This window comes from Rhinoderma darwinii, chromosome 11, assembly GCF_050947455.1.
Source record: "Rhinoderma darwinii isolate aRhiDar2 chromosome 11, aRhiDar2.hap1, whole genome shotgun sequence".
Classification (NCBI taxonomy): domain Eukaryota; kingdom Metazoa; phylum Chordata; class Amphibia; order Anura; family Rhinodermatidae; genus Rhinoderma; species Rhinoderma darwinii.
In genome coordinates this window covers 74,337,228-74,361,418 of record NC_134697.1, presented here as the reverse complement: position 1 = coordinate 74,361,418, position 24,191 = coordinate 74,337,228, and the positions used below count along the sequence as shown (strand labels likewise).

Genomic DNA, 24,191 nt, shown 5'->3' with positions numbered 1-24,191 from the left:
TCTTCTTCCAAAATATAATACTTACATTTAAAGTTACTTTACATTGAAAGAAAAATAAGGTATGAAAATATGTTAACTAATGTGATTATAATATTTTGTTTTACAGCTTTATATTAGTGTTAAACCATACCTTCAGCTCAAAATGCTTCAGAATACTCGGGGCTGGATTATAGCATGGGAAGAAGGGGCGATTGTCCCAGGGTCTTCAATCTTTAGGGTTCTGTGCTACCTTGTCTCCACAACACTCTAAATGAATGTTAGTGTGCTGGATGTAATATTATTTAGGCACTATATGGCATCATAATGTGGGCATGGTTATCAGTTCACTATATGACACTATTAAGCACTATCTGACACTTATTTGCTACTGTATGATGTCATTTTTAGGCCTTGTATTGCAGTATATGGGCAGTATTATAACAGAATTATATCCTGATTTTTTGGGGAAAAAAATTACATTTGCTTAGGGTCATCCAAAGACCTTGATCTAAACCTGACAGATATTATATGCAGTATCTTTCACTTGTATGTTCAGTTTTTTATGTACTCCTGCTTTTATTTTCTGGGATAAGATGTAACTACTATCTCTCTTGGGGCTGCTTTTACTGTCACCCAAAGTGTCCCCTTCTCTCAAGTCTCTTTGACAGTCAATCAGAGAGAGAACGTTCCCATCCCTCTCACTGTGCAGGGACATGCTTCATTGAATTTATGCCTGAAATGAGTGAAATATGATGTAGTCTCCGAGGCTAAATTCCAAATTTGTCTATCAAGGACAGATCACAGCTTTTACCCTCACTTATAGCCTATACAGATACAAGGCTGGTTTGTTTATTTAACAAGTTGAAAAACAATGAAGACTGGAGAGTATAGCTCCATCAGTGGAGGCGGAAGTGACTAGCGTGTCTTACAACTATAGAAATCAATTTAGCTGGCAGCCTAGGTATGAAAGAAAGGTAGACATTGGACTCGTGACCTACAAATTTAGCAGTTGTATTGCATATTTGTATTGGTATAAGAACAAAATATGAAAAAATGCAGCTATTACTTATTATTATTAAGGTAAAAATAAAATAAAAGCAAGTTTATAAATAATTTCTGCAAGTTCCGTGGCTCTTTTGGGTCTGCCCTACAGTACAAAGTAGACATTGCCAGTACCGAGACAGTGTCTAATTTTAGTTTTCAGCTATAATTAAATTATAGGGTAACTAAACGTTCAACAAACTTCTGAATCTCATAGTGACATGTCAGAAATCTTAATTGGTGGGAGTTCGAGCACTGAGACCCCCCCGTAATCACTGAAACGAAGCAGCTGAAGCGTTCGTGTGAGCGCTGAGCCACTTCATTTCTGTTAGGGTATGTTCACACGAGGGCGTCCGTAACGGCTGAAATTACGGCGATGTTTCAGCCTGAAAACATCCCCGTAATTTCAGCCGTACCGGCATGTGCAGGCACTTGAACGCCGCGTCCATTACGGCCGTAATTAGCGCTTCTATTCATTGGAGTCAATGAATAACGGCTCCAATTACGGCCAAAGAAGTGACAGGTCACTTCTTTGACGCGGGCGTCTATTTACGCGCCGTCATTTGACAGCGGCGCATAAATATACGCCTCGTGTGAACAGACAAACGTCTGCCCATTGCTTTCAATGGGCAGATGTTTGTCAGCGCTATTGAGGCGCTATTTTCGGACGTAATTCGGGGCAAAAACGCCCGAATTACGTCCGTAAATAGGCCGTGTGAACATACCCTTAGACTTTTTCCGGAAATCAATGTAGCGGTGTACGGACTCAATAGAAAGTCTATGAGCTACATGGGCTTTCCGGAAAAAGCCGAACAGAAACGAAGTGGCTCAGCTCTCACATGAGCACTTCTGCCGCTTCGTTTTAGCGATTGGTGGGGGTCTCAGCGCTCGGACCACCACCAATCAAAACTAATGACAGGTCACTATGACATGTCAGAAGTTTGTTGAATGTTTAGTTACCCTCTAACTTCCTGCTGATACAATAGTGTCCATGCAAATTACACCCCTACATTTTTTTCTTTATTTCTTGCTACTGTATAGCAATATATATAATAAACAGTGCTAAGTAATAGGGAGGCGTCTATATGTGCCAGTGGTACTTAAAATTAAACTGTAGTGGACAATGTCGTATAGAGCAAGAATATTATGGCTTCACAATTGTTGCAAAAGCTCTGTCTCACTGCGGCATAGTTCCTTAACCCTTTAATTGTCAACGGACAATTACATAAATTATAAAATAAAAAAATACATGTATTACACCACTTAAGTCACTCACTTGAAGGCTGTACAAAGAGAGAAATGACATTGACAGTGTGTGATCTTTCTTCCAGATTTCACTTGGAGCTTCCCTCTTCCACCTCCCTACGCTCACACACAACCAAGAAGTAAAACTTGTTATCCTGCTGCCCGACTTTCAATGATTGCTGTGTCCTGTATATTGCAAATATGATTTGATAGCTACAAACATGGCCTTTAACATGATATGAAGAAGTTGAGGCAGCCATTTAAAATACTGACGCATCACATACAGTACGTCTTTGGCAGTGAAAAGGTTAATCTAAACAGAAGGTTCACAAATACACTATATGGCCAAAATTTGACATCACGTTCTAAAACCTTTGCCTGTCTACATACATCTACATACATGTTCCCCCCAGTCCCTACCTCTGTAGCTTCAGTACAAGGCTGCTTTGAGGCACATCATCAAATGCTTTTGCAATATCTAGATAAATTATATCTGCTTCATTACCAACAACTAGATTGGCACTTACCTCCTTATAGAAACACAGCATGTTGTTAACAAAGACATGTTTCTCATGAATTCATGGATAAGTCGTTATAAATGTTAGACACTTAACATAGGCTAAAGGCAACAGTGGGGTAACAGAAGAAACCTAGGTTTTCTGAGAAACCTCATCTTCATAAGAATCCTCATAAATAGTCACTAGATTTTCTGATCAATAGCATACAATGGGAAAATCTTTACCTGTTATTTTCATAAATTTGCCAAAAGCAAATCTCAAACCTGGTGAATCAATCTGTCAATGCCTCCTAAGTTACAGATTGTAAGCTGGTATGGTCAGGGCTCCTACCAAATGTATATTGCTAACAATTGTTTAATTTCTCTGTATCACAATGTCTTTTGTAATTGTTACAAAGTATATAGGCCCTTTTACGTCGGCCAATTATCGGGCAAACACGCGTCCACAGAACGCCCATTACCAGGGCAACAATTATCCGATGAACGAGGAAACACTCGTTCATCAACTAATTATATCGTTCATGCAGCCAAAAATTTTACAGGGAGATGTGCTGCTGACATAATAGAAATGTGTGGGGATGAGCAGCTGTCACTCAGTAGTTAAATTAGAAATGAGCGAACTGATTTGGCACAAATTGCATTCACTCCGAATTTCCCAGAGAACACAGGGAGGCAGGCAGGGCCGTATCACTATGGAAGACCAGCGGAGGTGGTAAGTATGGTAATTTTTTTCAGGGGTGGAATCGCAAGTGCCATGATTGCGTTGTTTGACTCTCTGATGTCTTCAAGGACTCTATCCCACTTGGATACAGTCCTAGAAGACATCTGTAAAGGATCTGCCAACACAGCTTCTGTGTCGACGCCCGTGATTAATCAGTCTGCATCTGCTCCTAGGTCTGATAGAGTGACTCCATCTGCTATCACTCAGTAGGCTGAGGAGTGGGAGAATCTATCACAGCCTGGCCAGACGGAGCTAGCTCCTGCTCTATGTCTATTTATACCTTAATTTCCTGATCTTCCTTGCCTGTGATTCTGTCTGGGTTCCTGGCTCTGCTGTTCCTGCTAGTACTATTGACCTCTGCTTCTTTTACCCTGGCTTTACTGACTACTCTCCTGCTCTGCTTTTGGTACCTCATACACTCCTGGTTTGACTCGGCTCGTTCACTACTCTTGTTGCTCAAGGTGTTGCCGTGGGCAACTGCCCCATTTCCCGTAGCTTCTGTGTACCCTTGTCTGTTTGTCTCTCGTGCACGTATTGAGTGTAGGGACCGTCGCCCAGTTGTACGCCGCCGCCTAGGATGGATCGTGCAAGTAGATTAGGGCTCACCTGTCTGTCTCCTTACCCTGTCATTACAACATCAGAGAGTCTGACAGGTCAATCAGGGGACTTGCGAGTCGCGTCAAATTTATTAGGATGGAAACAAATTTCAGCTGTTTAGATAGAATCGGCCCTGAAAATAATTTCAGAAAATTCATTCATCACTAGTTAAAATAAATCTGTAGTACTACAAAAAGTCTAGTCTGGCTTTACACATGAGTCTGTACACTGAGAGATCAGGTTACAGTTGCAGCCCTTAGAAGTCTATAGAGAGGGGAGAGGGAGGACGAGGAGGAGGATGGAGCAGCTGCAGAGTGAGAGAGACACAGAGATAGTGCTGCTGCTTCTACTGTCTCACCCCAGTGCTGAATTCACAGCTACACTCCTCAGTACTGCTGGATAATGTGCTCCTTGCTGCTGCTTCTGAGGGTGTGCTATAGAGAGAGAGGAGAGCAGAATCTCCTATTTTCTCTGTGTGTGCTGCGTATAGGAAACATCATAGCAGCTAGTCTCCTTCCAAACTGGAGCAAATAACAATTGGAGATGGAGCCTGCAGGGGGTATAACTGCTGAAAAATTCAGGATGCAACTCATAGAATGGTCATATATAGTGGTATTTCTCATGCACACAAACATGGCGATTCATTCTGAAATTTCCCCTGAAACAATATGTACGCCTTAAGATTATTGGGTAGAAATATGTAGAGTCTCAATGGAGAATACAGACAACTAAGGGAGTTATAAAAAAACAACCTACTAACATAACCAAAAATATCCCCAATTCCATCAAAAATCATATCATAATACATGATGTACTATTATAACTTCATTTCCATGACTTGGTGAAATGCTTTTACGGTACAAATTTGACGTAAACAAAGGTTAACAAGGTGAAATGTGTTTCATAAAGGACTTCATATTTATTTGTTTATTCCAAATGAGAGGGAACATTTTGTACTTTTGCAGGATAGAAAATACTTGGGATCAAAAAACTAAAGAAGGTCACACTTTTGTTATGATACAATTCTGCTTGGAAGAGAGAGCTCTACATTGTGTTTAAATGCCACTCTCATACAAGTCACAATTCAGATTTAACTAAAAGGACGTGCATGACTACTGTGTATCTATATCATTGCACAGGATTTTTAAAACATTTACATGCAGAACGACCAGAGTCCAACGGATACTGATCATTGAGGAGCTTTAATGCTGATCATTGAGGTACTTTAATGCTCAGCCTTGTAGCAGGCGGGGATCAGTGGGGTAGTAGCCGTTGCTGGGCTGGGGGAGAGTAGAGCGCTCAGTCTTTATCTTCTTTAGCAGAAACAACTGCTGACAACAGAAAGCACGCAGTGCAACTTAGGCAGCGCTGCCCGGGCAGTCTGCTGCAGAATAAAGCTGATGGGGCGTTGACGTCATGATGTCATCACGCCAGAGTGTGTGCAACATACACCAACTACATGTAACGCATAGGCTTGTTGACTAAAATAAACCAACAGCCTATGCAGTCAGGGTCGGCATTAGGGGGGGAAAACAGGGCCATTGCCCACGGCTACAATTCTCAAAGGGCCCCCTGCTTCAGCACTGCTGATCAGCTGCCCGCCCGAGGATGCATGCAGCTGAAAAACAGTATAGAGACTGTGAGTCCAGATTGTAGAATTTCTTTAACTATTGTCTGAGAAAAATATACGTAGGTGTGGGGCAATGCCAATCCACAATATTTCACAGGAAATATGGGAAAATTTGTTCATATCATGGGAAATATCTTTTCATATATAAATGTTCGACGCATCAAGGTCAAATCTATACATTCATGGCCAACTGAAGAGATAAAGCCACCAGCCTTTCTTACAGCTCGAAATCTTCCCACATAATGCTGCTATGATTACCAAAGGCAATGAATGCTAAAATATGGATCTATAAGTTCGGTTTAGCAGAACCACTTGTGGGTCTAAGGGTATGTTCACACGCAGAGTCAAAAACATCTCAAAATACGGAGCTGTTTTCAAGAGAAAACAGCTCCTGATTTTCAGACGTTGTTTGTGCCACTCCCGATTTTCACAGTGTTTTTTTACGGCCGTTTTTGGAGATTTTTTTCACTAGAGTCTATGAAAAACGTAAAAAAACGTAAAAAAACGCAGCGAAAAACGCTCCGTCGGAACAATCAATGGGCAGATGTTTGGAAGCGTTCTTCTTCCAATTTTTCGTCCATTTTTTGGCCGTTTGCGGCCCGAAAAACGGCCGAAAATAGGCCGTGTGAACATACCCTCAGTATTACACCCAAAAAGTAAAACATGGGTCTGAATGAGGATGTTCGGAAATAGACAAATCACCAAACCTAAAAACTTTCAACTTTCTCATTTATACTTATGAACCATTTATATAACAGACAATCTACTAAAGCTTCTGAACCTGACCTACATTTCCACATAGAATGTTAAGTCCGGGTTCCCACGTAGCGTAAACACTGCGGAATTTCTGTTTAGAAATTCCGCAGCATTTACAGTAGCAGCAAAGTAGATGAGATTTGAACAAATCTCATGCACGTGCTGCAGAAGAAAAATGCAGCAAAAACATTCAGAAATTTACCTGTTGTTCGTTTTTTTAAATCTGCAGCATGTCAATTTATGCTGCGGATTCATTGCTCTTTTGTCATGGGCTTTCCCCCATTGGATTAATTGAGCATATGTTGCGATTTTTGCGATGGAAATGCTGCAAAATGTAAAATTATTTTTTTTAGTAAAATTAATTTAAAATAAGCTTATACTTACCCCCGGGCATTGTCATAGCAACACATTCCTCTGTTATAAGTGTAGCACAGCCTCCTGGGATGGTGTTTCAACACATGTGACACATGTGACTGATGCAGCCAATTAAAGACTGCAGCGGTCACATGGGATGCAGCATCATCCAATGAGGCTGCGCTGCACAGAACAGGGGGACGCGTCACTATAAAAATGCCTGGGGGGTAAGTATTATTATTTTTTTTCACCACTTATTCTGTAGCGGTGATTCCGCCCAAAAACCTGCACCAAAAATTGGTGCAGTTTTTTGGAAGGAATTCCCTGCGGGTTTTTGGTCGGCTGCGCTGTATAGTTATCCGAACCATGGGAACCCAGCCTTATTGTGTCTTTAATTCTGACTATGGATAATACCTCCATTTGTTCTCATTAATATTTGTAGCATTTTTATTTGGTAATTATTTAATTTAAAGTGAACCTTATGAGTGTACAGTTGTATACAACCTCTGTTGATCTGAATAGAAACTTTATACAGGTGTGTATATAATTAAAAACACAAAAATTGGCCATACTCACAAATTGGGCAGGTATAATCCCAACAGGACGCAGCCAGGTCAAAAATGCTGTTGAAGGAAAGTGCTCAGGTGTGTTAAATAATAATAGCCACTCCCACTAGCCTTGAGGGGAGTGGTGTGTGGTGCATGGGATATGTAGTAAAAAATAAATTAATTGTGCATAATGTGCAAGTAGTAATAATATGTGTGAAATATAGGGGGCAGTACTGAGTATAGTGACTGGTGAATAACATGTGTAAAATATAGGGGACAGTACTGAGTATAGTGCATAAGGGTCAGGAATGTGAGTAATGCATGAAGTGTGGGTGCAGTGTGTAAAACATGGAGGGCTAATGCGTTAACCATGAGGCACAGCCTATATAGCCTGGTAGCAGCCTATTTGTAATGCCATGACAATACATAGAGCGGGCTGCCCTGCTTGCTATGCCAGACGGCAACACAACATGCACTCCCAGCATTGAAGACCTGGCTGCGTCCAAAAAGTAGTAAATATAATGCAAGTAAACATGAAAAATACATGGGGTATTGGTTGTAATTTTGGCCAAAAGAACGCAAGCTCGCAATCCTCGTCACGGATCCCCACACTTGCGAGTCCCTAACTGGAACTTTTCGTTCCAAACTTGAAGCTAACCACAGAAAAAAAGTGGGACATATAATAAGATTAAAAACACATTTTTTTTTTGTGTTTTTAATCTTATTATATGTCCCACTTTTATTTCTGTGGTTAGGTGTGTATACAAGTTGCACTCCCTAGTGGAGGCAGCAGCAGAGCACTAAAAATGTCTTAAGTGTTTGGTGGAAAGGAGCATTGGAAATAGGATACTTATCACTGATTTAGGCCTCATGCACATAGCCGGATGATCGCTCGTTTATTTTTTATTTTTTTATAGAGCCATAATTTGGCACTCCTAGAGTTGCTTTGGGCACTACTTTACCTCCTTATGCCTCTAAATTTAATTCTGAGGCAAACAGATTTAGATAATTGCTACCTTTGGCCTTTTTACACCACACTCGCTACTTTAGTAGGAAGCGGTGATGGCCCTTAAAGTATACACCAGAAAACTGATGTAAGTTATAGTGGAGATCTACACCAACTTGTAGCTGACATAGATTTCACTCTATAAGGCTAAGCAAGGTAGAGGCCCGTGATGGGCCCCTAGCTCTACTCTCCCCGATCAGACTACTCCAACCGCCCCCCAATGGACAGTTAAATAAAGAAAATGAAATAAAAAAATTATTCCATTCACCTCACCTTTTCTTCCCTTCGGGTCCACCTCAACATGAGCGGCTCATACAATGTACTTCGTCAGAATATTGTTTCCGATGCAGCACTGACGACATTGAAGTTCTGCATTGCATATATGACCCTCACACTGCTTGGCGTCAGGACATTGTATGAGCTTTTCTGGAATGCTGAGGGGACCCGAAGGGGGAGCGGAGGAGCGGTAAGGGGAGTATGTGATTTTATTTTATGGCCGATGTGGGGGGCCTGGAAGGCGTACGGCCTAGCTAAAGGATATGACACATCTATCAATAAGTTTTCAAACGCCAGTCTTAAAAATTCACACACAACTTTTTGCTGCGTTTTCAATGGTGTTAATTTGTGTTGTTTTGTCATGCAGTTTTAGGTGCAGCCAGATGTTATATTAAAGTCTATAGTAAAATATCAAATACACTACACACAACTGCATTTTTTTATGCAGTTTAAAACACCAAAAATTTTCTGTGTGTGAAGGAAGCCTTAATGTTGATGTGTACAGCCTCCGACATGTGCATAAATCCTTCGTATGCAGAAAAACTGATTCCAAATAGTTTGTCCTGCTGCTCTCTTGAAAAAAAAAAAAATACAATAGGAGATATAGTACATTTTAATATAGAATTTCAATATAAAATGGTGTTCAATATATATTGTCATTTAGATTGTTATGATAAATTTAGAACAGCTTTCAAGGCTTTTTCACAGGAGATACATTTGCAGTCTCTGTGAGATCTCTCTCTGTCTTTAATTTTCTATTCTTCCCTGCATATTAGTCCTAATTATTTATGAGGCTTCTCTTGTGCCGGGCCACTTCATCTCAGTACTCAACCTGCAGAAAGCAGCAGCAGTAATTCTGTATTCATGCTTTAACGGGCCTGTTTCCATAGAGATGGCTGTGATACTACCGGATTCTGTACATGTTAGGTCTTCATTGTAGGACTGTTAACCGAAATTGACTTTAATTCAGTAAGACATTTTTCAAACTGCATAGGCACTGAAATCTGTGATAACAGAAAAGGACTGAGAAATAACAGGGAAGGCTTTATGACTTGTAACAGAGTCGTTAATTGGAGATACAACCTAAACCCTAGGCATGTTCATGCACAATTTAAGTTCATGTTGGTTGTATGTAGGTATTCATAATGAGGGGGACACTGATTCTTCAGAGTGGTTAAAGATCGATGAAGCTGTTCCTGCTGAGTGCCAGAGCATAACCAACCAAGAAATGTTAGAAGATACTTTTATAGGGTTAATTATTGGTCACAGGGTATTAGGAGAAGGCAGATTTACTAAATGGGTTATTTAGCTCTGTATATACAACAGAAGAAAGAGCAGCTGATGTAGCCGGTGCCAGTGCTGTTAATACATCAATTATTATACTGAATTGGCTGAATGTAGAGATGGTGCAAGCTAAGTTAAATAAAATAAATGTGCACAAGGCTCCGGGACCAGATGGGTTACACCCTAGAGTTCTTAAAGAACTTAGTTCAGTTATTTCTGTCCCCCTCTTCATAATATTCAAAGATTCTCTGGACTTTATCATGTACTGAACCTGTGGTACTTTATGTCTGATGCAAAAATGCATTCAGAATTCTGCTGTCTGGCTGACATAACCTCAAATCTGCCAACTGTTCTCTGGTGTCTTACGTTGTAGGAAATGTAATTAACATCTGGCATTGTACAGTAAAAAAAACGAAAATATATCTCCCACATTGTAATGGAACAGCGTCTGTTGCATTATAGGCTCTTAGCTAAGCTGTTAGTGGTGCACTACTGTATCAATACAGCTCTTAGGGATTCCAAGAAGCCACGGGTAGAATCATTAGATATGGATGGACTTTAAGACGTGATATTACTAAAGTAGAAGATTAATAAAGCAAAACATTGATGTTTGAAACTTCACCCATCATAGAGGGATTTAAAGATTCTCTGTCACCACATTATAAGTGTCCTATCTCCTACATAAGGAGATGGGCGCTATAATGTAGGTGACAGCAGTGCTTTTTATTTAAAAAAAAAGATCTGCTTTCACCACTTTATTAGCGATTTTAGATTTATGCTAATGAGTTGCTTAATGCCCAAGTGGGCGTGTTTTACTTTAGACCAAGTGGGCGTTGTACAGAGGAGTGTATGACGCTGACCAATCCGCATCATGCACTCCTCCATTCATTTAGGCAGCGCATAGGGATCCTGCTAGATCACTATGTGCTGTCTTATACTAACATATTAGCAATACTGAAGTGTTTAGACAGTGAATAGACATTTCACGGGATGTCTATTCAGAATCTCTAAACTTCATTACTGTTTCTGTGGTAGTTACAGCAGAGGAAGCGTAATCTCGCGAGATTACGCTGTAGATGACAGGTTACAACGAGATCACGCTTCCTCTGCTGTAACTACCACAGACACAGTAACGAAGTGCAGGGATTTTGAATAGACATCCCGTGGAATGTCTATTCACTGTCAAAACACTTCATTATTGTTAATGTGTTAGTATAAGAATATAAGTATAAGTGGAGACCGAATCTTCCTAATGCACTATGAAGGCCTCCTAAAATTCCATTTATAAGAAGAAGGGGAAACTAGTTATTGAATCCCTAGGGCTCCAATCTAAAAGATCTCTGGTGACCCCTGAGTGTCAATATAAAACCATCAACCCTGGCAATCACACTACCAGGCCTAACTGAGCTCAAACAAAGAAAGCTGCATTCCCTTGTTTACATAATTTAGGTGCCACATAGATTGTTGCCTACAAGGCAGACATGGAGTATTCTCCAATCATGGCCAATGCCATGGGACAGTGGCTATAAATCAAAGCTGTTTACAGGCGGAACACCTTAAATTTAAAATGCCTCACGTTAAGTGCCTTCAGTCTTCACTGTGAAAGTATGATAAATCCAACAGCCAGATTGCTTACCGGCATCATATACATTTTTATATATATATATATATATATATATATATATATATATACAGTATATATATATATATATATATATATATACAGTATATATATGTATAAATATACAGTGTATATATATAAGAAATCCCACAGCACTCCAATGTGGTAAGAAAAAGTGGTTTATTCAGTCAGCACAAGCTGCAATGTTTCCGTCCTGCTATAGGACCTTTTTATTGCTTGTAGAAGAATTGATGCTGTTTTGAAGGCAAAGGGTGGTCACACCAAATATTGTTTTGATTTAGATTTCTCTTCTGTTCATTCACTTTCTATTTTGTTAATTCAGTAAAAAAAACTATTAACACTTTTTGAAAGCGTTCTTACTTTGCAGCATTTTTTCCACACCTGCCTGAAACTTTTGCACAGTACATAAACACCCACATATAATTTATTTAATATTGCTATCTTTATATCAAGATGCATACCTACTGATAATGCAGGATTGATATGTTTGTTTGTCATTATGAGATAGAGTCATCAATGATAGCTAAATCCCTTTTTTGAAAGGTTAGCCCATCAGGATAATGTAAGCAATGATGACTGACTTGGCAAATGTCAAGAAAACTTGTTGTTTTTCCCTCACTGTCAATCAGAATAAGTGTCAATTATGATACGCAGCAGTCGATCTTACATTACAAATTTCTTTGAATGTTTCTTCTTGTTTTCAAGATATGAGATATTTTTTTTTGCAGCAAGCTATGAAGAAACGATAAGTCTCCAGTAGATGTTAGGCTAATACAGAAAGGAAAAAAAATCCATTTGTGTAGTATCCTCTGTCCCTCGGGAAGGAATTACTTGAAAGACACTGTAAGATCGCTGTTTATAGATAACATGTAATTAGATTGGCTAACTGTCTGATTGTATTCATTAAAAAGAAGAACTGTTATTAGTTTTTGTTTTTTTCTTTCTAAATTCTATTTGCTCTGACGTAGTGTTTTTTTTTTTGTTTTGTTTTTTTGGGGGGTTATGAGCAGTTTCATTGTAATCTTTATAGCAACTGATAAGTCATATATTACAGCTTCAGTAGTGAAAGGTGAGTTTAGTCCAACTAATGTCTGGTAAAGATGGAGGAGAACATAATTGTGTAAACACAATTTATTTGCTGGATTATATGATGCTGCTTATATCATGATATATTTAATAGTAACATATTTTGGTCCTCTGTATAAAAATGCTGTAAATTAAACAAGTCAAAGAGACTCAGTACAGTACTGTATTTGTCATAGAACTCACTAGCCACAAGGATACAAACTTTCCGAGGGAATATTTGGTTTATGTAGTAAATGCAATAAGACCTTGTTTTATTGCTCGGCGTCAGTACGATGTAATAATCACTCTGTAATGCTGAGGGGACCCAGATGGGGGAAAAGGAGTGGTGAGGTAAGCGTTCATATTTTTTTGGTATATATATATTTTTTTAATTAATATGGGGGGGGCAGGGGAAGCAGTAGTCTGATCGGGTAGGGCAAAGTACGAGGCAAAGTTCTACCTTGTTACTACTTGCACTATACCAGTTTTCTGGCGTCAATTGTAATACATTTGCTGGGTCCCTTTTGCAAAGCCACTCGCCCTTTCCACAAAAGTGGCGAGAGTGGCTTTTCTAGAAAAGTTGATAAATTCCTCCCCATGACTTGGAGACAACTCTCAAGTAGTAGTTACTCCATATTTTTTGGTGCCCATGGTAGTGTCTATGATGATTCTGCACTTTATAGTAAAATAATTACAGTACGGGACAGTTGTCCTGCAACGAGGAAGTGACACCTAGCGTCATAGATAACTATGATGCTAGGAGCTCGGCAGTGTGTTCAGTCCGAGAAATGCGGCCGACGTACGGACCGTATATCACAGACCGAACACGGTCGTGTGTGAGGCTCCTTACAGAAACGGTCATTCTCGATATAGTTGCAAGTCCCAGTGCTGTGATGTTTGGATAGGCCATAAATGTCTGAGAAGGGAATAACCCTTTAAGTGCTGCTCTGGATGATTTTGCTAAGAGTTAGCCACAAGCTTTTCTTGCTTTGCATGTTTTAAAGCATACCTCTAGTGGAAATAAAAACTTCACAGTGGTCTTAGATCCTCAGTACCGATGTGAGGCCTTTCCATGAAAAGCTCAGTCACTTGTGCTGTAGACCTCTTTTTCATCCTATCAATGTCTGTCATGTTATAGATGCAGCCCGGTCATGGTCACTGTGTCGCTTGAGTTAAAAATACAACTTTAATATGGCATATAGCAAATTGTATTTCCCATGTAAAAATCTATAAGATAGGTGCAACACAGAGCCAGCAACACAGCCACAGCAATGTAGAGACAGCGAAGTACTTCCTTTAAGTATTCAAGAAGCAGCTGTAATTAGACGTGTAAAACAAATACATTTCATATTAAAAAAATATTATAAGTATGTATAAGAGCTTTCACAAGAGTATGTAACCACAGCTTAAATACAGTACTCTGCAATTTAAAAAAAGAATAATTTAATTTAATTTAGGATAGTCCAATCATCATAAGCAGTTTTAGCCCCCCTAGGGGAAGCAATTTTCCTTTCACACAGGAAGTAAAGAGTGCAAAGGGAAATTGCTTACCCCAGGGGATTGGCAAACAAATTGAATTTTAAACATGGTAAAGAAATGCAATGCAAGCATTTTACTATCCTGGTAATTCTCCCATAGCTACTTTCCTGAAAACAAATAAGTTCAATATATATATATAGTTAATGCATATGGTAGATGTTGTTTATACGTTCTTTTAGCTAGCTCCCTCGATAAGGACAAAGATATAGCTTGCTGATTATATGAGAATAGATGCAGCAATCAAATCCAAGGCATCAAATCTTTGATTTCCCTTTGGAAAATATGTTCTACCTTATGATGCACAAACTATTCACATTTAAAGAAGCAGTTGTCAAACAGTCATGATTAAAAAAGCAAGTACAAATTAAGGACTTTGATATTATTTCATGGTAGAGTCAATACAAAATTAAAGGCGCTCTATTCTCCAGCCATCTATGTTTGAAATGTTTTATGCTCTGGGAACATGAGAAAGTAGCAGCTCATAAGATTCAAGCAGATAAGATTTTCCTTTTTTAATCTTGAGATTGATATTGTGTTTTCATGCTCTAGTGGTTTTCATCACCTACCCTTGGCAAGGTATTGTATCCTGATCTATAAGTCCGGGCTCCTCCAGCTGCTGATATGCTGGTCCTGTTATCCCATTGAGGCGACCCCTGGGCAGAGGTGGAGTTCTCCGAAAGGCATTTCTCTGCAGCATCCTACTCCTTTGGCTGGGGCTGCAGCATGTAGAAGGGTTCCTGAAACAAATACATAATATTAATTGTGCTGAGAGTTGGCTGAAAATGTGAACACTATTAGGGCTCATGCACCCAGCCATATTATAGCTCCGCACAAGCTCCGAACTTCATGAAGCTATAATACTTTGCAAATAGACTTTTATGGGGCCATACTGTACCTGCCATCTATGCCTCTTATTTCATATGAAGCCATACAGATGTTTTTTCTGTCAAATTCTGTATGACAAGCTCCATTGAATGCTGCATTATGAAGCTATTCTTCCCTGGAAACATTGCTGCTAGGGTTACCCTATATATAAAATAGGGCCATAAGAAGACTGCATGTGGCGGACTCTATGTGCCCTGTACAGACTTTGTGCACACGGTTTTGCCATGTGCATGAACCCTTAAAATTTAGTTGCTCAGAAGATGAAGACATATTTAAGCAACTGCAATGAAAGTGACGCTCCGCCATTAAAATAACTTTAAAACAATGGTCTGCAACCTTTATGGGCTTATGCAAATTAAACCACATCGCACAAGCTGTGGACTCTGCCACGTCACTGCAAATAAATAATTTGAGGGTGTAAATGTAAAGGAAACAAATATAGAAGGGGGAATGGAAGAGGGGTTATAGAGAAAAGGCTGAAGGGAGAACAGGGATTATTAAAACGTATTGGGTCTAATTTATCCGTGGCATGTTCAAAGCCAAACTGCAGCTCAAAGTCCCTACGGTTCTGTATGCATTGGGCACTCTGAGTGCTCTCATATGGTGCCTTTGTATGGCACTGTATTATGGACGTATACTTTGGTAAAACATGATGCCACACTTTTTTTTCTCTCTGATTCCATACAGTATGGGCCTAAACATTTCTATGGGTGCTATATTACAGATCTGTGCCATACAGATCCGTAATACAGCTGTTTGCATGAGCCCTAAGTACGGATAATTTGCATTGTTATAGTTGGAAATGAGGACAAGATAAAATACCCCATATGGATCAATACAGAGAAAAGAAACATTCTTATATAGAATCAATCCAGGGAAACAATATATGAAAGGTTCCACTAATGATTCTCCGACAACAATTATTCCATCTTATGGGGGCTCAGAGTTATGTTGAGGATATTTGCTGTGTGATGAAAAGAGAGGTTACAAGATGAAAGTCTTAGACTTGACATGTCTCATTGCAAACATGTTTTTCTCAGTACAATGACTACAATTTGTTTCTATGTAAACTTTGTTGTATGACATCAAAGGACATACACAACACTATATAAAAAACATAACTCAAGTTAATGTATCTGTTTTATATATTTACTATATTTCAGAAGGTGGTAGCCTAGGAAGAAAAAATAAAACGTAAAGGAACATATTGTGAACAGCAAACTGTACTTGACATTTATTTTAAACATATCCTTTGCTATACTCTCAGATGTTCTGCAAATCTTGAAATGTTGGATTTCATAGTTTGTTGTAGAATTGTTTTTGATTAGTGCCAAATATACAGTATGTGAATATCTACTGAACTGTGACCGTTGCTTCATGTATAACTCACAATCTTTCTGTAATATCATTGTTCATGTGAGGCAGGAAAAGTTTTCACATTTGTTTGCAATGCACATATTCTATTCAAACCCTATGCATTACCATATATATTGCTGATTTGAAGTGGAGTATTGCAATGTTCATTCACAATATGGGGAAAATAAAGCTTACATATATTTTTTGGGGAGGCTATTGGTCCTACAGAACTAAGTTTAAAACTAGATGTAGTTCTTGGTATAATTTTAAGTTCATTATGCCAAAATAAAGCTTACAAACAGGGATTGTCTGAAACAGACAATTACTTTGATGTCTGGTTGGTTCCCAGCTTGGGATAATTTTTGGGCACCGATCCTTGAGTCACAGAGGTAGATACATTATTATGGTCAAAATGATCAAATTAAAGGTGTTGCCTCATCACAGATATTGGTATCGCTAAGATATGCTACCAATGTTAAATTGGAGGGATTCGACCACAGCTACCTCAACTAATCAGTAGAAGAAAATGGCAGCGGTGCCAAATCCTCTCCTGCTGACTCTTCCCAGATATTTTATCCATTATAGTCAATAGCCGAACATGAAGGGAGTCAACAAAAGAATTAGGGCCTGTCCACATCAGTGTTGTCTTTCTGTTGAAGGGTTTCCACTGAGCTATCCATCGGGGGAACACCTCAACGGAAACACAAACTGAAACCATAGCTTCCGTTTGCACCACCATAAAAGGGTTCAGTTTTTTTGACGGATTCAATAACGCAATTAACTGCACTATTGATTCTGTCAAAAAACTGAACCTTTTCACAACGGTGACAAACGGAAACCATTAGCAAAGTATCCGTCACTATTGAGATCAATGGTGGTGCAAACAGAAGCTATGGTTTCCATTTGCCTTCCGTTGAGGAGTTCCCCTGATGGAAAGCTCCGATGGAACCCCTCAACAGAAACCAACGCTGATGTAAAGAAAGCAATAGCGCTTTCCTAGTGCTGCTTCCACTTTGTTCTAGTAATTGGTAAGGTCACATCAGTTAGACCATCACAGATCATGTGGCACAAATGTATGCGATTAGACAACCCTTTTTTACCCATTTATGATACTATTTAAAAGGCAAGATTATCATCAGTAAGCAATGATGCTAAACTGCATACTCCTGTGCCAAAAAAGGCTTGACCTGTGTTTAATTTGTGGCAATAGGGGGAGCACACAATGTTTTTATAACACAACACATTGCTCTGGTCTAAAAGTGAAATATTTGCAAGTAACCGATAAATTGAAGGAAGCTGTATATTTATCATATACCACATTGAGAACCAGGAATTTACAGATCTGATGAATCTCAATCCCACAGAAGCTATAAATAGCAAAGATAGATCAAATGGCACTTGAGAAATATAGTGACCTGCTTGGCAATGTCACCAAGACTGCTGACTCAGATGTAACAAATCCAATCTTCAACCTAAAAAAAAATTGTGTGTAGACTTTAAAAGCATGTTTCTATAAAGTAACAGAGAATGAACTATGTCTTCTCAGGAACGAAGCAATGAAAAATGAGCACTGAGTGAAAGCAGAAAATAATCATTAAAAAATGTATTTTTTTTAAACAGAAACTTTACTGTGAAAGTAACTTATTTAGGGTTATAAGTAAATTTGATGTTCGATCATTGATGTCCATTAAAATCGAGTGAAGGATATTTCTACACAGAATACATAAAGGCTATGTATACCTTTAAAAGACATTTCTTTAATAAAGGTCAGTCAGTGTGGATGGTACAACTTTATAAATAGTTTTCATTAAGAATTATTTTTACTTTTGGAGATACAGCTGCTCTGGATTCTGTATACAGAGCAGCTGTATCGTTCGCTATAACCTGAATCCATCAGTGCCGCCGAAATGATGGGAACAGGATTTAACAAATGATACAGCTGCTCTATATACAGAATACAGAGCAGCTGTATCTCAAAAGGACTAGTTATAAAGTTGCATCAATCGCTCTGATTTTTATTAAAATAAAATGCCTTTCAAAGGTTTACATAGCCTTTAACAATTGACTGCACTTCATATCATTAGCGCTATCAATTGCCTGTAATTATAATGCATTTTTCTGATGTATATGAGTGTATTTTCAATACCCATATGCTATTCGTTCAAGACCTGCCAACACTTTATGTAATAACGTATTATCTAAAAATGATTTTAGCATTTTAGTCACAATTTTCTTTAGTGTGCCAGCCCAAATCAACAAGGATAATATGACAGATATAATTGCCCTTGTCCATCTTTTCACTGTCTCCCATAAGTAGTAAATACTTCAAAAATGTATAAATCCCAGAAGCATACTTGTATGACTATAAGCATTCAGGGCCTGAATTATAAAAACAGTCTAACAGAAAAAGTGGCCTTGTTACCCATATCAACCAATCAGAGCTTAGCTTTCATTTCTCAAACTGCTATGGAAAATGAAAGCCTTACTGTGATTAGTTGCAATGGGCAACAAGGACAGATTTTCTTTTAGACAGTTTTTATATTTGAGGCCTAAAGAGTTTTGAACTTGATCTCCACATACAGTAAAACATGAAATAATAAAGAAATTACCCCATAGACAGCTGTAGATGTATATTAGATGTCACCTCTCCCTTCTGTTAAGAAACGTCTGTCACTTTTAGGTTGTCATGACTACTAGTCAAGCTTTTGGGTGGCCCTGGTTTGAGTTGCAGAGCCACTCCTAATTCTCATTCTGCACCTATCAGGGCCAAGGGTGGAGTATTTGAATCTGTTCAGTTTTCTCATTGTTGATTGTGATTTTCTTGTCAATGCATGTTTCTGATCATGCTCCTGGTTACATCCTGTATCACCTTGACTGTTTGGACTCTTTGAACTGGGCTTCGGCTTTGTCTTTGAATTTACTCTTTAGTGATTTGAACATTGGGCTCTGGTGAAGACCATAGAGTAGCTTTAAACTCTGCTGACCAGAGTGGTGACGGACTTGAGGTGGCTGATTTACCTGCACGCTTGATCCAGACAGCCTTTGGGGAATTGCTCATATAACAATTCCATAAAATTGCACTCTGGAGAATTAGTGATTCCTTGACACCTTCAATGTCCCAGCAAGTATTTGCACAGTAATAGAAAGGGATGGGGGGGGGGGGGGGTTGCAGCTGCAGCTTATCTGTCTATGATTTACTGTATTACTAAAGACAGATTTTTGGGGGACTAGAACACTTTGGGGGTTTGTAGACATTAACAGAGAGCCTGCATGCAGGAAGGGGAATTACAGGCTGCTGGAAGGTGAGGAGGAAACCACATTATACAGTATTACAAAATTGTAATAATAGGTACATATTAAATTCAGGAGAGTAACTATAGGGGGTACAGAGGTAGCAGTCACACCTGGGCACTGAGCCTGTGGGGGGGGGGCAAAAACACTCAGCCACATAAGAAGACACTAGTATTATAAATTATACATAGTAGGTGGGGGCCCTGTTATAGGCTTTGCATTGGGGCCCAGAAGCTTTAAGTTAAGCCTCTGGTTAAATCAGTGGTGACAAAACAGTAGATCACAATTTAGCGTAAGACATCAGAGTAGAGACCAATAAATCTCATTGTAAGGCCATTAGGCTATTTTCCTGCTGGCTTCTAGGCTGAAGTAGGAAAGGTGCCTCCTCATAGCTTCATGTTTTAGTGTAGCACACTGCCCTTTTCTAGTAAAAAGCTCATTGCTGGCTATATGTAAGGGGGATGAACACCACCTGTACTGTTGTGTCTGGCGCAAGGAAACAGGTTGTGGCACTCGAGAATACGGCTCCCGTGCTGTAGGAGCGTTGGCGTCAGGAGTGTGCAACCTGTGCGTACAGGGCGCTTCACACCAGCAAGAGGAAGGGGACACTGCACTGGCTACCCTCCTTTTGCTGTTTCTGAAGCACCCAACACATAACATTTATGGGCCAGACAGCATTGGCCCCCTCATGCCCGGTGGCGTCGCTAGTACCGGATGGGGCCAACCGGTGCCAGCGACTGCCAAATTCACTTGTATCTACATCCTCAGGATACAGATACAATTGAATAGTATAGGCTGCAGGCCACGTTAGGCATGCAGCCTATAAGATGCTGGGACAGAGTCCCTGCACAGGCCGGCGTGATTACGTCACTGCATCACGCTGGCTTATGCATATGTCATGTCTGGAGGACGTGGAGTGCTCTGTCGGTCGTGGAAACGGGCTTAGGTAAGCAAATTATTTTTTGGGGGGAGACTGTGTATCTAAAACGCAGGGGGGAGATTGCTGTGTGCCACTATCTACAAGGGGGCTGTGTATCTAAAACAGGGGGATTGCTGTGTGGATCTATCTACAAGGGGGCTGTGTATCTAAAACAGGGGGATTTCTGTGTGGCACTATCTACAAGGGGGGCTGTGTGGCACTATACAGTGGAGGGTGTCTGGCACTATAGAGGTGGGAGAGCTGTGTGGCACTGTACAAGGGGGAGGACTGTGTGGCACTATATAGGAGGGGAGTGCTGTGTAGCACTATACAGGGGGAGGGCTGTGTGGCACTATACAGGAGCGGAGTGCTGTGTGGCACTATATAGGGGGGAGAGCAGTGTGGCACTGTACAAGGGGGAGGGCTTTGTGGCACTATACAGGGGGGAGTGTGATGTGGCACTATGCAGGGGAAGGGCTGTGTGGCACTATACAGGGGGGAGAGCTGCGTGGCACTGTACAAGGGGGAGACTGTGTGACACTATACAGGGGGGGGACTTTGTGGCACTATCTACTAGGGGGGTGTGTGGCACTATATACAAAGGGGGGCAGTGTGGCACTATCTACAAGGGGGCTGTGTGACACTATACAGGGGGGCTGTGTGACACTATTTACAACAGGGGGCTGTGTGTGTGTGTGTGTGTGTGTGTGTGTGTGTGTGTGTGTGTGTGTGTGTGTAGCTATCTACAGGGGTTTCAGAATGGGGGTATTATTCAGTCGCTATGTGGTTATGGTGTGGTGGTATCATTCAGTTACAGTATGGGGGTATTATTCAGTCACTGTGGTTATGGTGTGGCGGTATTATTCAGACACTATGTAGTTATGGTGTGGCGGTATTATTCAGTAACAGCATAGGGGTATTATTCAGTCACAATGTGGTTATGGTGTGGAGGTATTATTCAGTAACAGTATGGGGGTATTATTCAGTCACAATGTGGTTATGGTGTGGTAGTGTTATTCAGTCACTGTGGTTATGGTGTGGCGGTATTATTTGGATTCTATATTGTGTTATTATTGTTAATATTGGTCTTATAATAGTGAGTTGTGTTCAGTAACAGTATGCAGGTAATATTTAATAATATTACCTTATACATTATTACATAATATTTCTGGTATAGTGGTATGATCTAACAACTGTGTGTGTGTGTGTGTGTGTGTGTGTGTGTGTGTGTGTGTGTGTGTGTGTGTGTGTGTGTATAGATAGATAGATAGATAGATAGATAGATAGATAGATAGATAGATAGATAGATAGATAGATAGATAGATAGATAGATAGATAGATAGATAGATAGATAGATAATTTTTGGGTGACAGAGGTGGAACATGTACTTTTGGGCTTGCAACACTCCTGGATGTGCTAGAAATCGGCGATGCAGTTCTCTGCACTCCGCCTTCCGAATTTACTGCATTATTTATGCAGTAATTCAGCATTTGGTGCCCCACTCGGCCCGGGCCCAGTGGTAAGTGAAAACCAACCAACGCTCACTCCCCGGGCCGCCAAGGAATTATTTATTCTTTGTGGGGACACTTGGGGGACATTATACTGTGGGGGACACTAAAGGGGACATTATACTGTGGAGGAGGGCAATTAGGAGCATTATACTCCGTGAGGGCATTAAGTAGGGCATGATACTGGGGGCAGCTATGGGGGCATTCTACTGTATGGAGCAGCTATAGGGGCATTATACTCTGTGTGGGGGGGGGCAATAAAGGGGCATTATACTGTGAGGTCATTATAGGGGGAATTATACTCTGTGATGGGCACAAAAGAGGGTAATATACTGTGTGGGGGCAGTAAAGTTGGCATTATACTGTGTGTGTGGAATTAAAGAGGCATTATACTTTGAGGGCAGCTATGGGGGCTTATACTGTATGGAGGAGCTATGGGGGCATTATATTATACTGTATGGGGGCACTAAAGTAGCATTATACTGTGTGGGGAGCAATATCCTGTGTGGGGGCACTAGAAAGGGCATTCTACTATGTTGGGGCTCTGTGAAGCGATATGGGACAGAGCGAATGGCATCTCCAGAAGGCAGGAGGAGGCAGGTGGAGAGCGAGGGGGAAAATGGGAGGCGGGAGAGGAGAGACTTAGCAGTAAGTGTAATGCCCATGATCACCGCTATGATGGAGACGCGAAGACCTTCCTGGGATTTCTGAACCAGTGCCAGATCTACTTTAGCCTGTATGCAAGGGCATTTTCGACTGATGGCGCAAGGGTCGCTTTCATCGTCTCTCTCCTTACTGGCAGGGCTCTAGCTTGGGAGAACCCTATCTCTGAGAGACAAGGACCAGAGACCCGCGACTTCCAGGGGTTCCTACAGACATTTCGCACAGTGTTTGAGGAGCCTGGATGAGTCTCGTCGGCAGCTGCCTCCTTGCTGAACCTACGCCAGGGAGACACTTTCGTGGGCGAGTATGCCATCCACTTCCGCACACTGGCGGGAGAATTGTTGTGGAACAATGAGGCCTTGGCGGCTACATTCTGACAGGGACTATCTCCTGAGATTAAGGACGAGCTAGCGGCTCGAGATCTGCCGTCTACCCTGGATGACCTCATCCTTCTGGCCGCCCGGATTGATATAAGGATCCAAGAACGGTTCCAAGAGGCTCGCCGGGAGGAAGGACTCCCTAGCCTGGTTCCTACTTTGCAACAACACCTGCTGTCCTCATCAGCTGTTCCTCCAAAGGAGTCTTTGAAGATGGACCATCTCAAGCTGTCTACCCTGGAGATACAACGCAGACACACTTCGGGACTCTGTCTGTATTGCGACCTCGGAGGCCATCTTGTGCGTCTGTGCCCCAAAAAGCCCCAGAGCCTAGGGTTGGTTAGAGAGCCAACCATGGGTGAAGAAGGTCTTTCTTCTAAATTGTCCATTCCCGTGACCATAATATCCTGCGAAAAAAAGCACCAAGTCCCTGCTTATCTGGACTCTGGATCTGCAGCAAACTTCATTCGGAAAGACCTGGTGGATCTTCACCAGTTGCCCACAACCCCTCTGGAGAGACCTTTGATGGTTGCATTTGTGAATGGACTACCTTTGCCAGACCTGGTTGTAGCAGTGACTAAGACGCTGAGGCTCCAAGTGGGAGCCCTCCATTCCGACCTCCTCTCGTTCTTTGTCCTGGCTAAGACCGTCAACCCTGTGCTGCTGGGCCTGCCCTGGCTCCCACTACATGCCCCAGTCCTGGACTCGAATTCTGGAGAGGTTCTCCAGTGGGGCCCCCGAATGTCTCAATCGCTGCCTGGTACAGATTCATCCAGCTCAGCCTCCTCAGCCTCAGTCCTTGGCAGTATTGCCTTGTCCTTATTCTGCGTTCTCGGATGTCTTCAGCAAGAAAGAGGCGGAAATGCTGCCCCTACACCGGGCGTATGACTGTCCTATTGAGCTGATTCCTGGTGCGTCCCTTCCCCGTGGTAGGGTATATCCTCTCTGCTTGCCAGAGACTCAGTCCATGTCCACCTATATTAAGGAAAACC

General features: G+C 40.9%; 1 protein-coding gene across 1 annotated transcript in view; it reads right to left on the bottom strand.

Moving 5' to 3' along the window:
• The window catches only part of NRG3 (neuregulin 3), a 722,376-nt gene that overhangs the window by 2,872 nt on the left and 695,313 nt on the right, over positions 1-24,191 (bottom strand). The window contains exon 8 of the mRNA XM_075841743.1: positions 14,767-14,937. Within this exon, the coding sequence (XP_075697858.1) occupies positions 14,767-14,937 (171 nt within the window). The remainder of the gene's footprint in view (positions 1-14,766; positions 14,938-24,191) is intronic.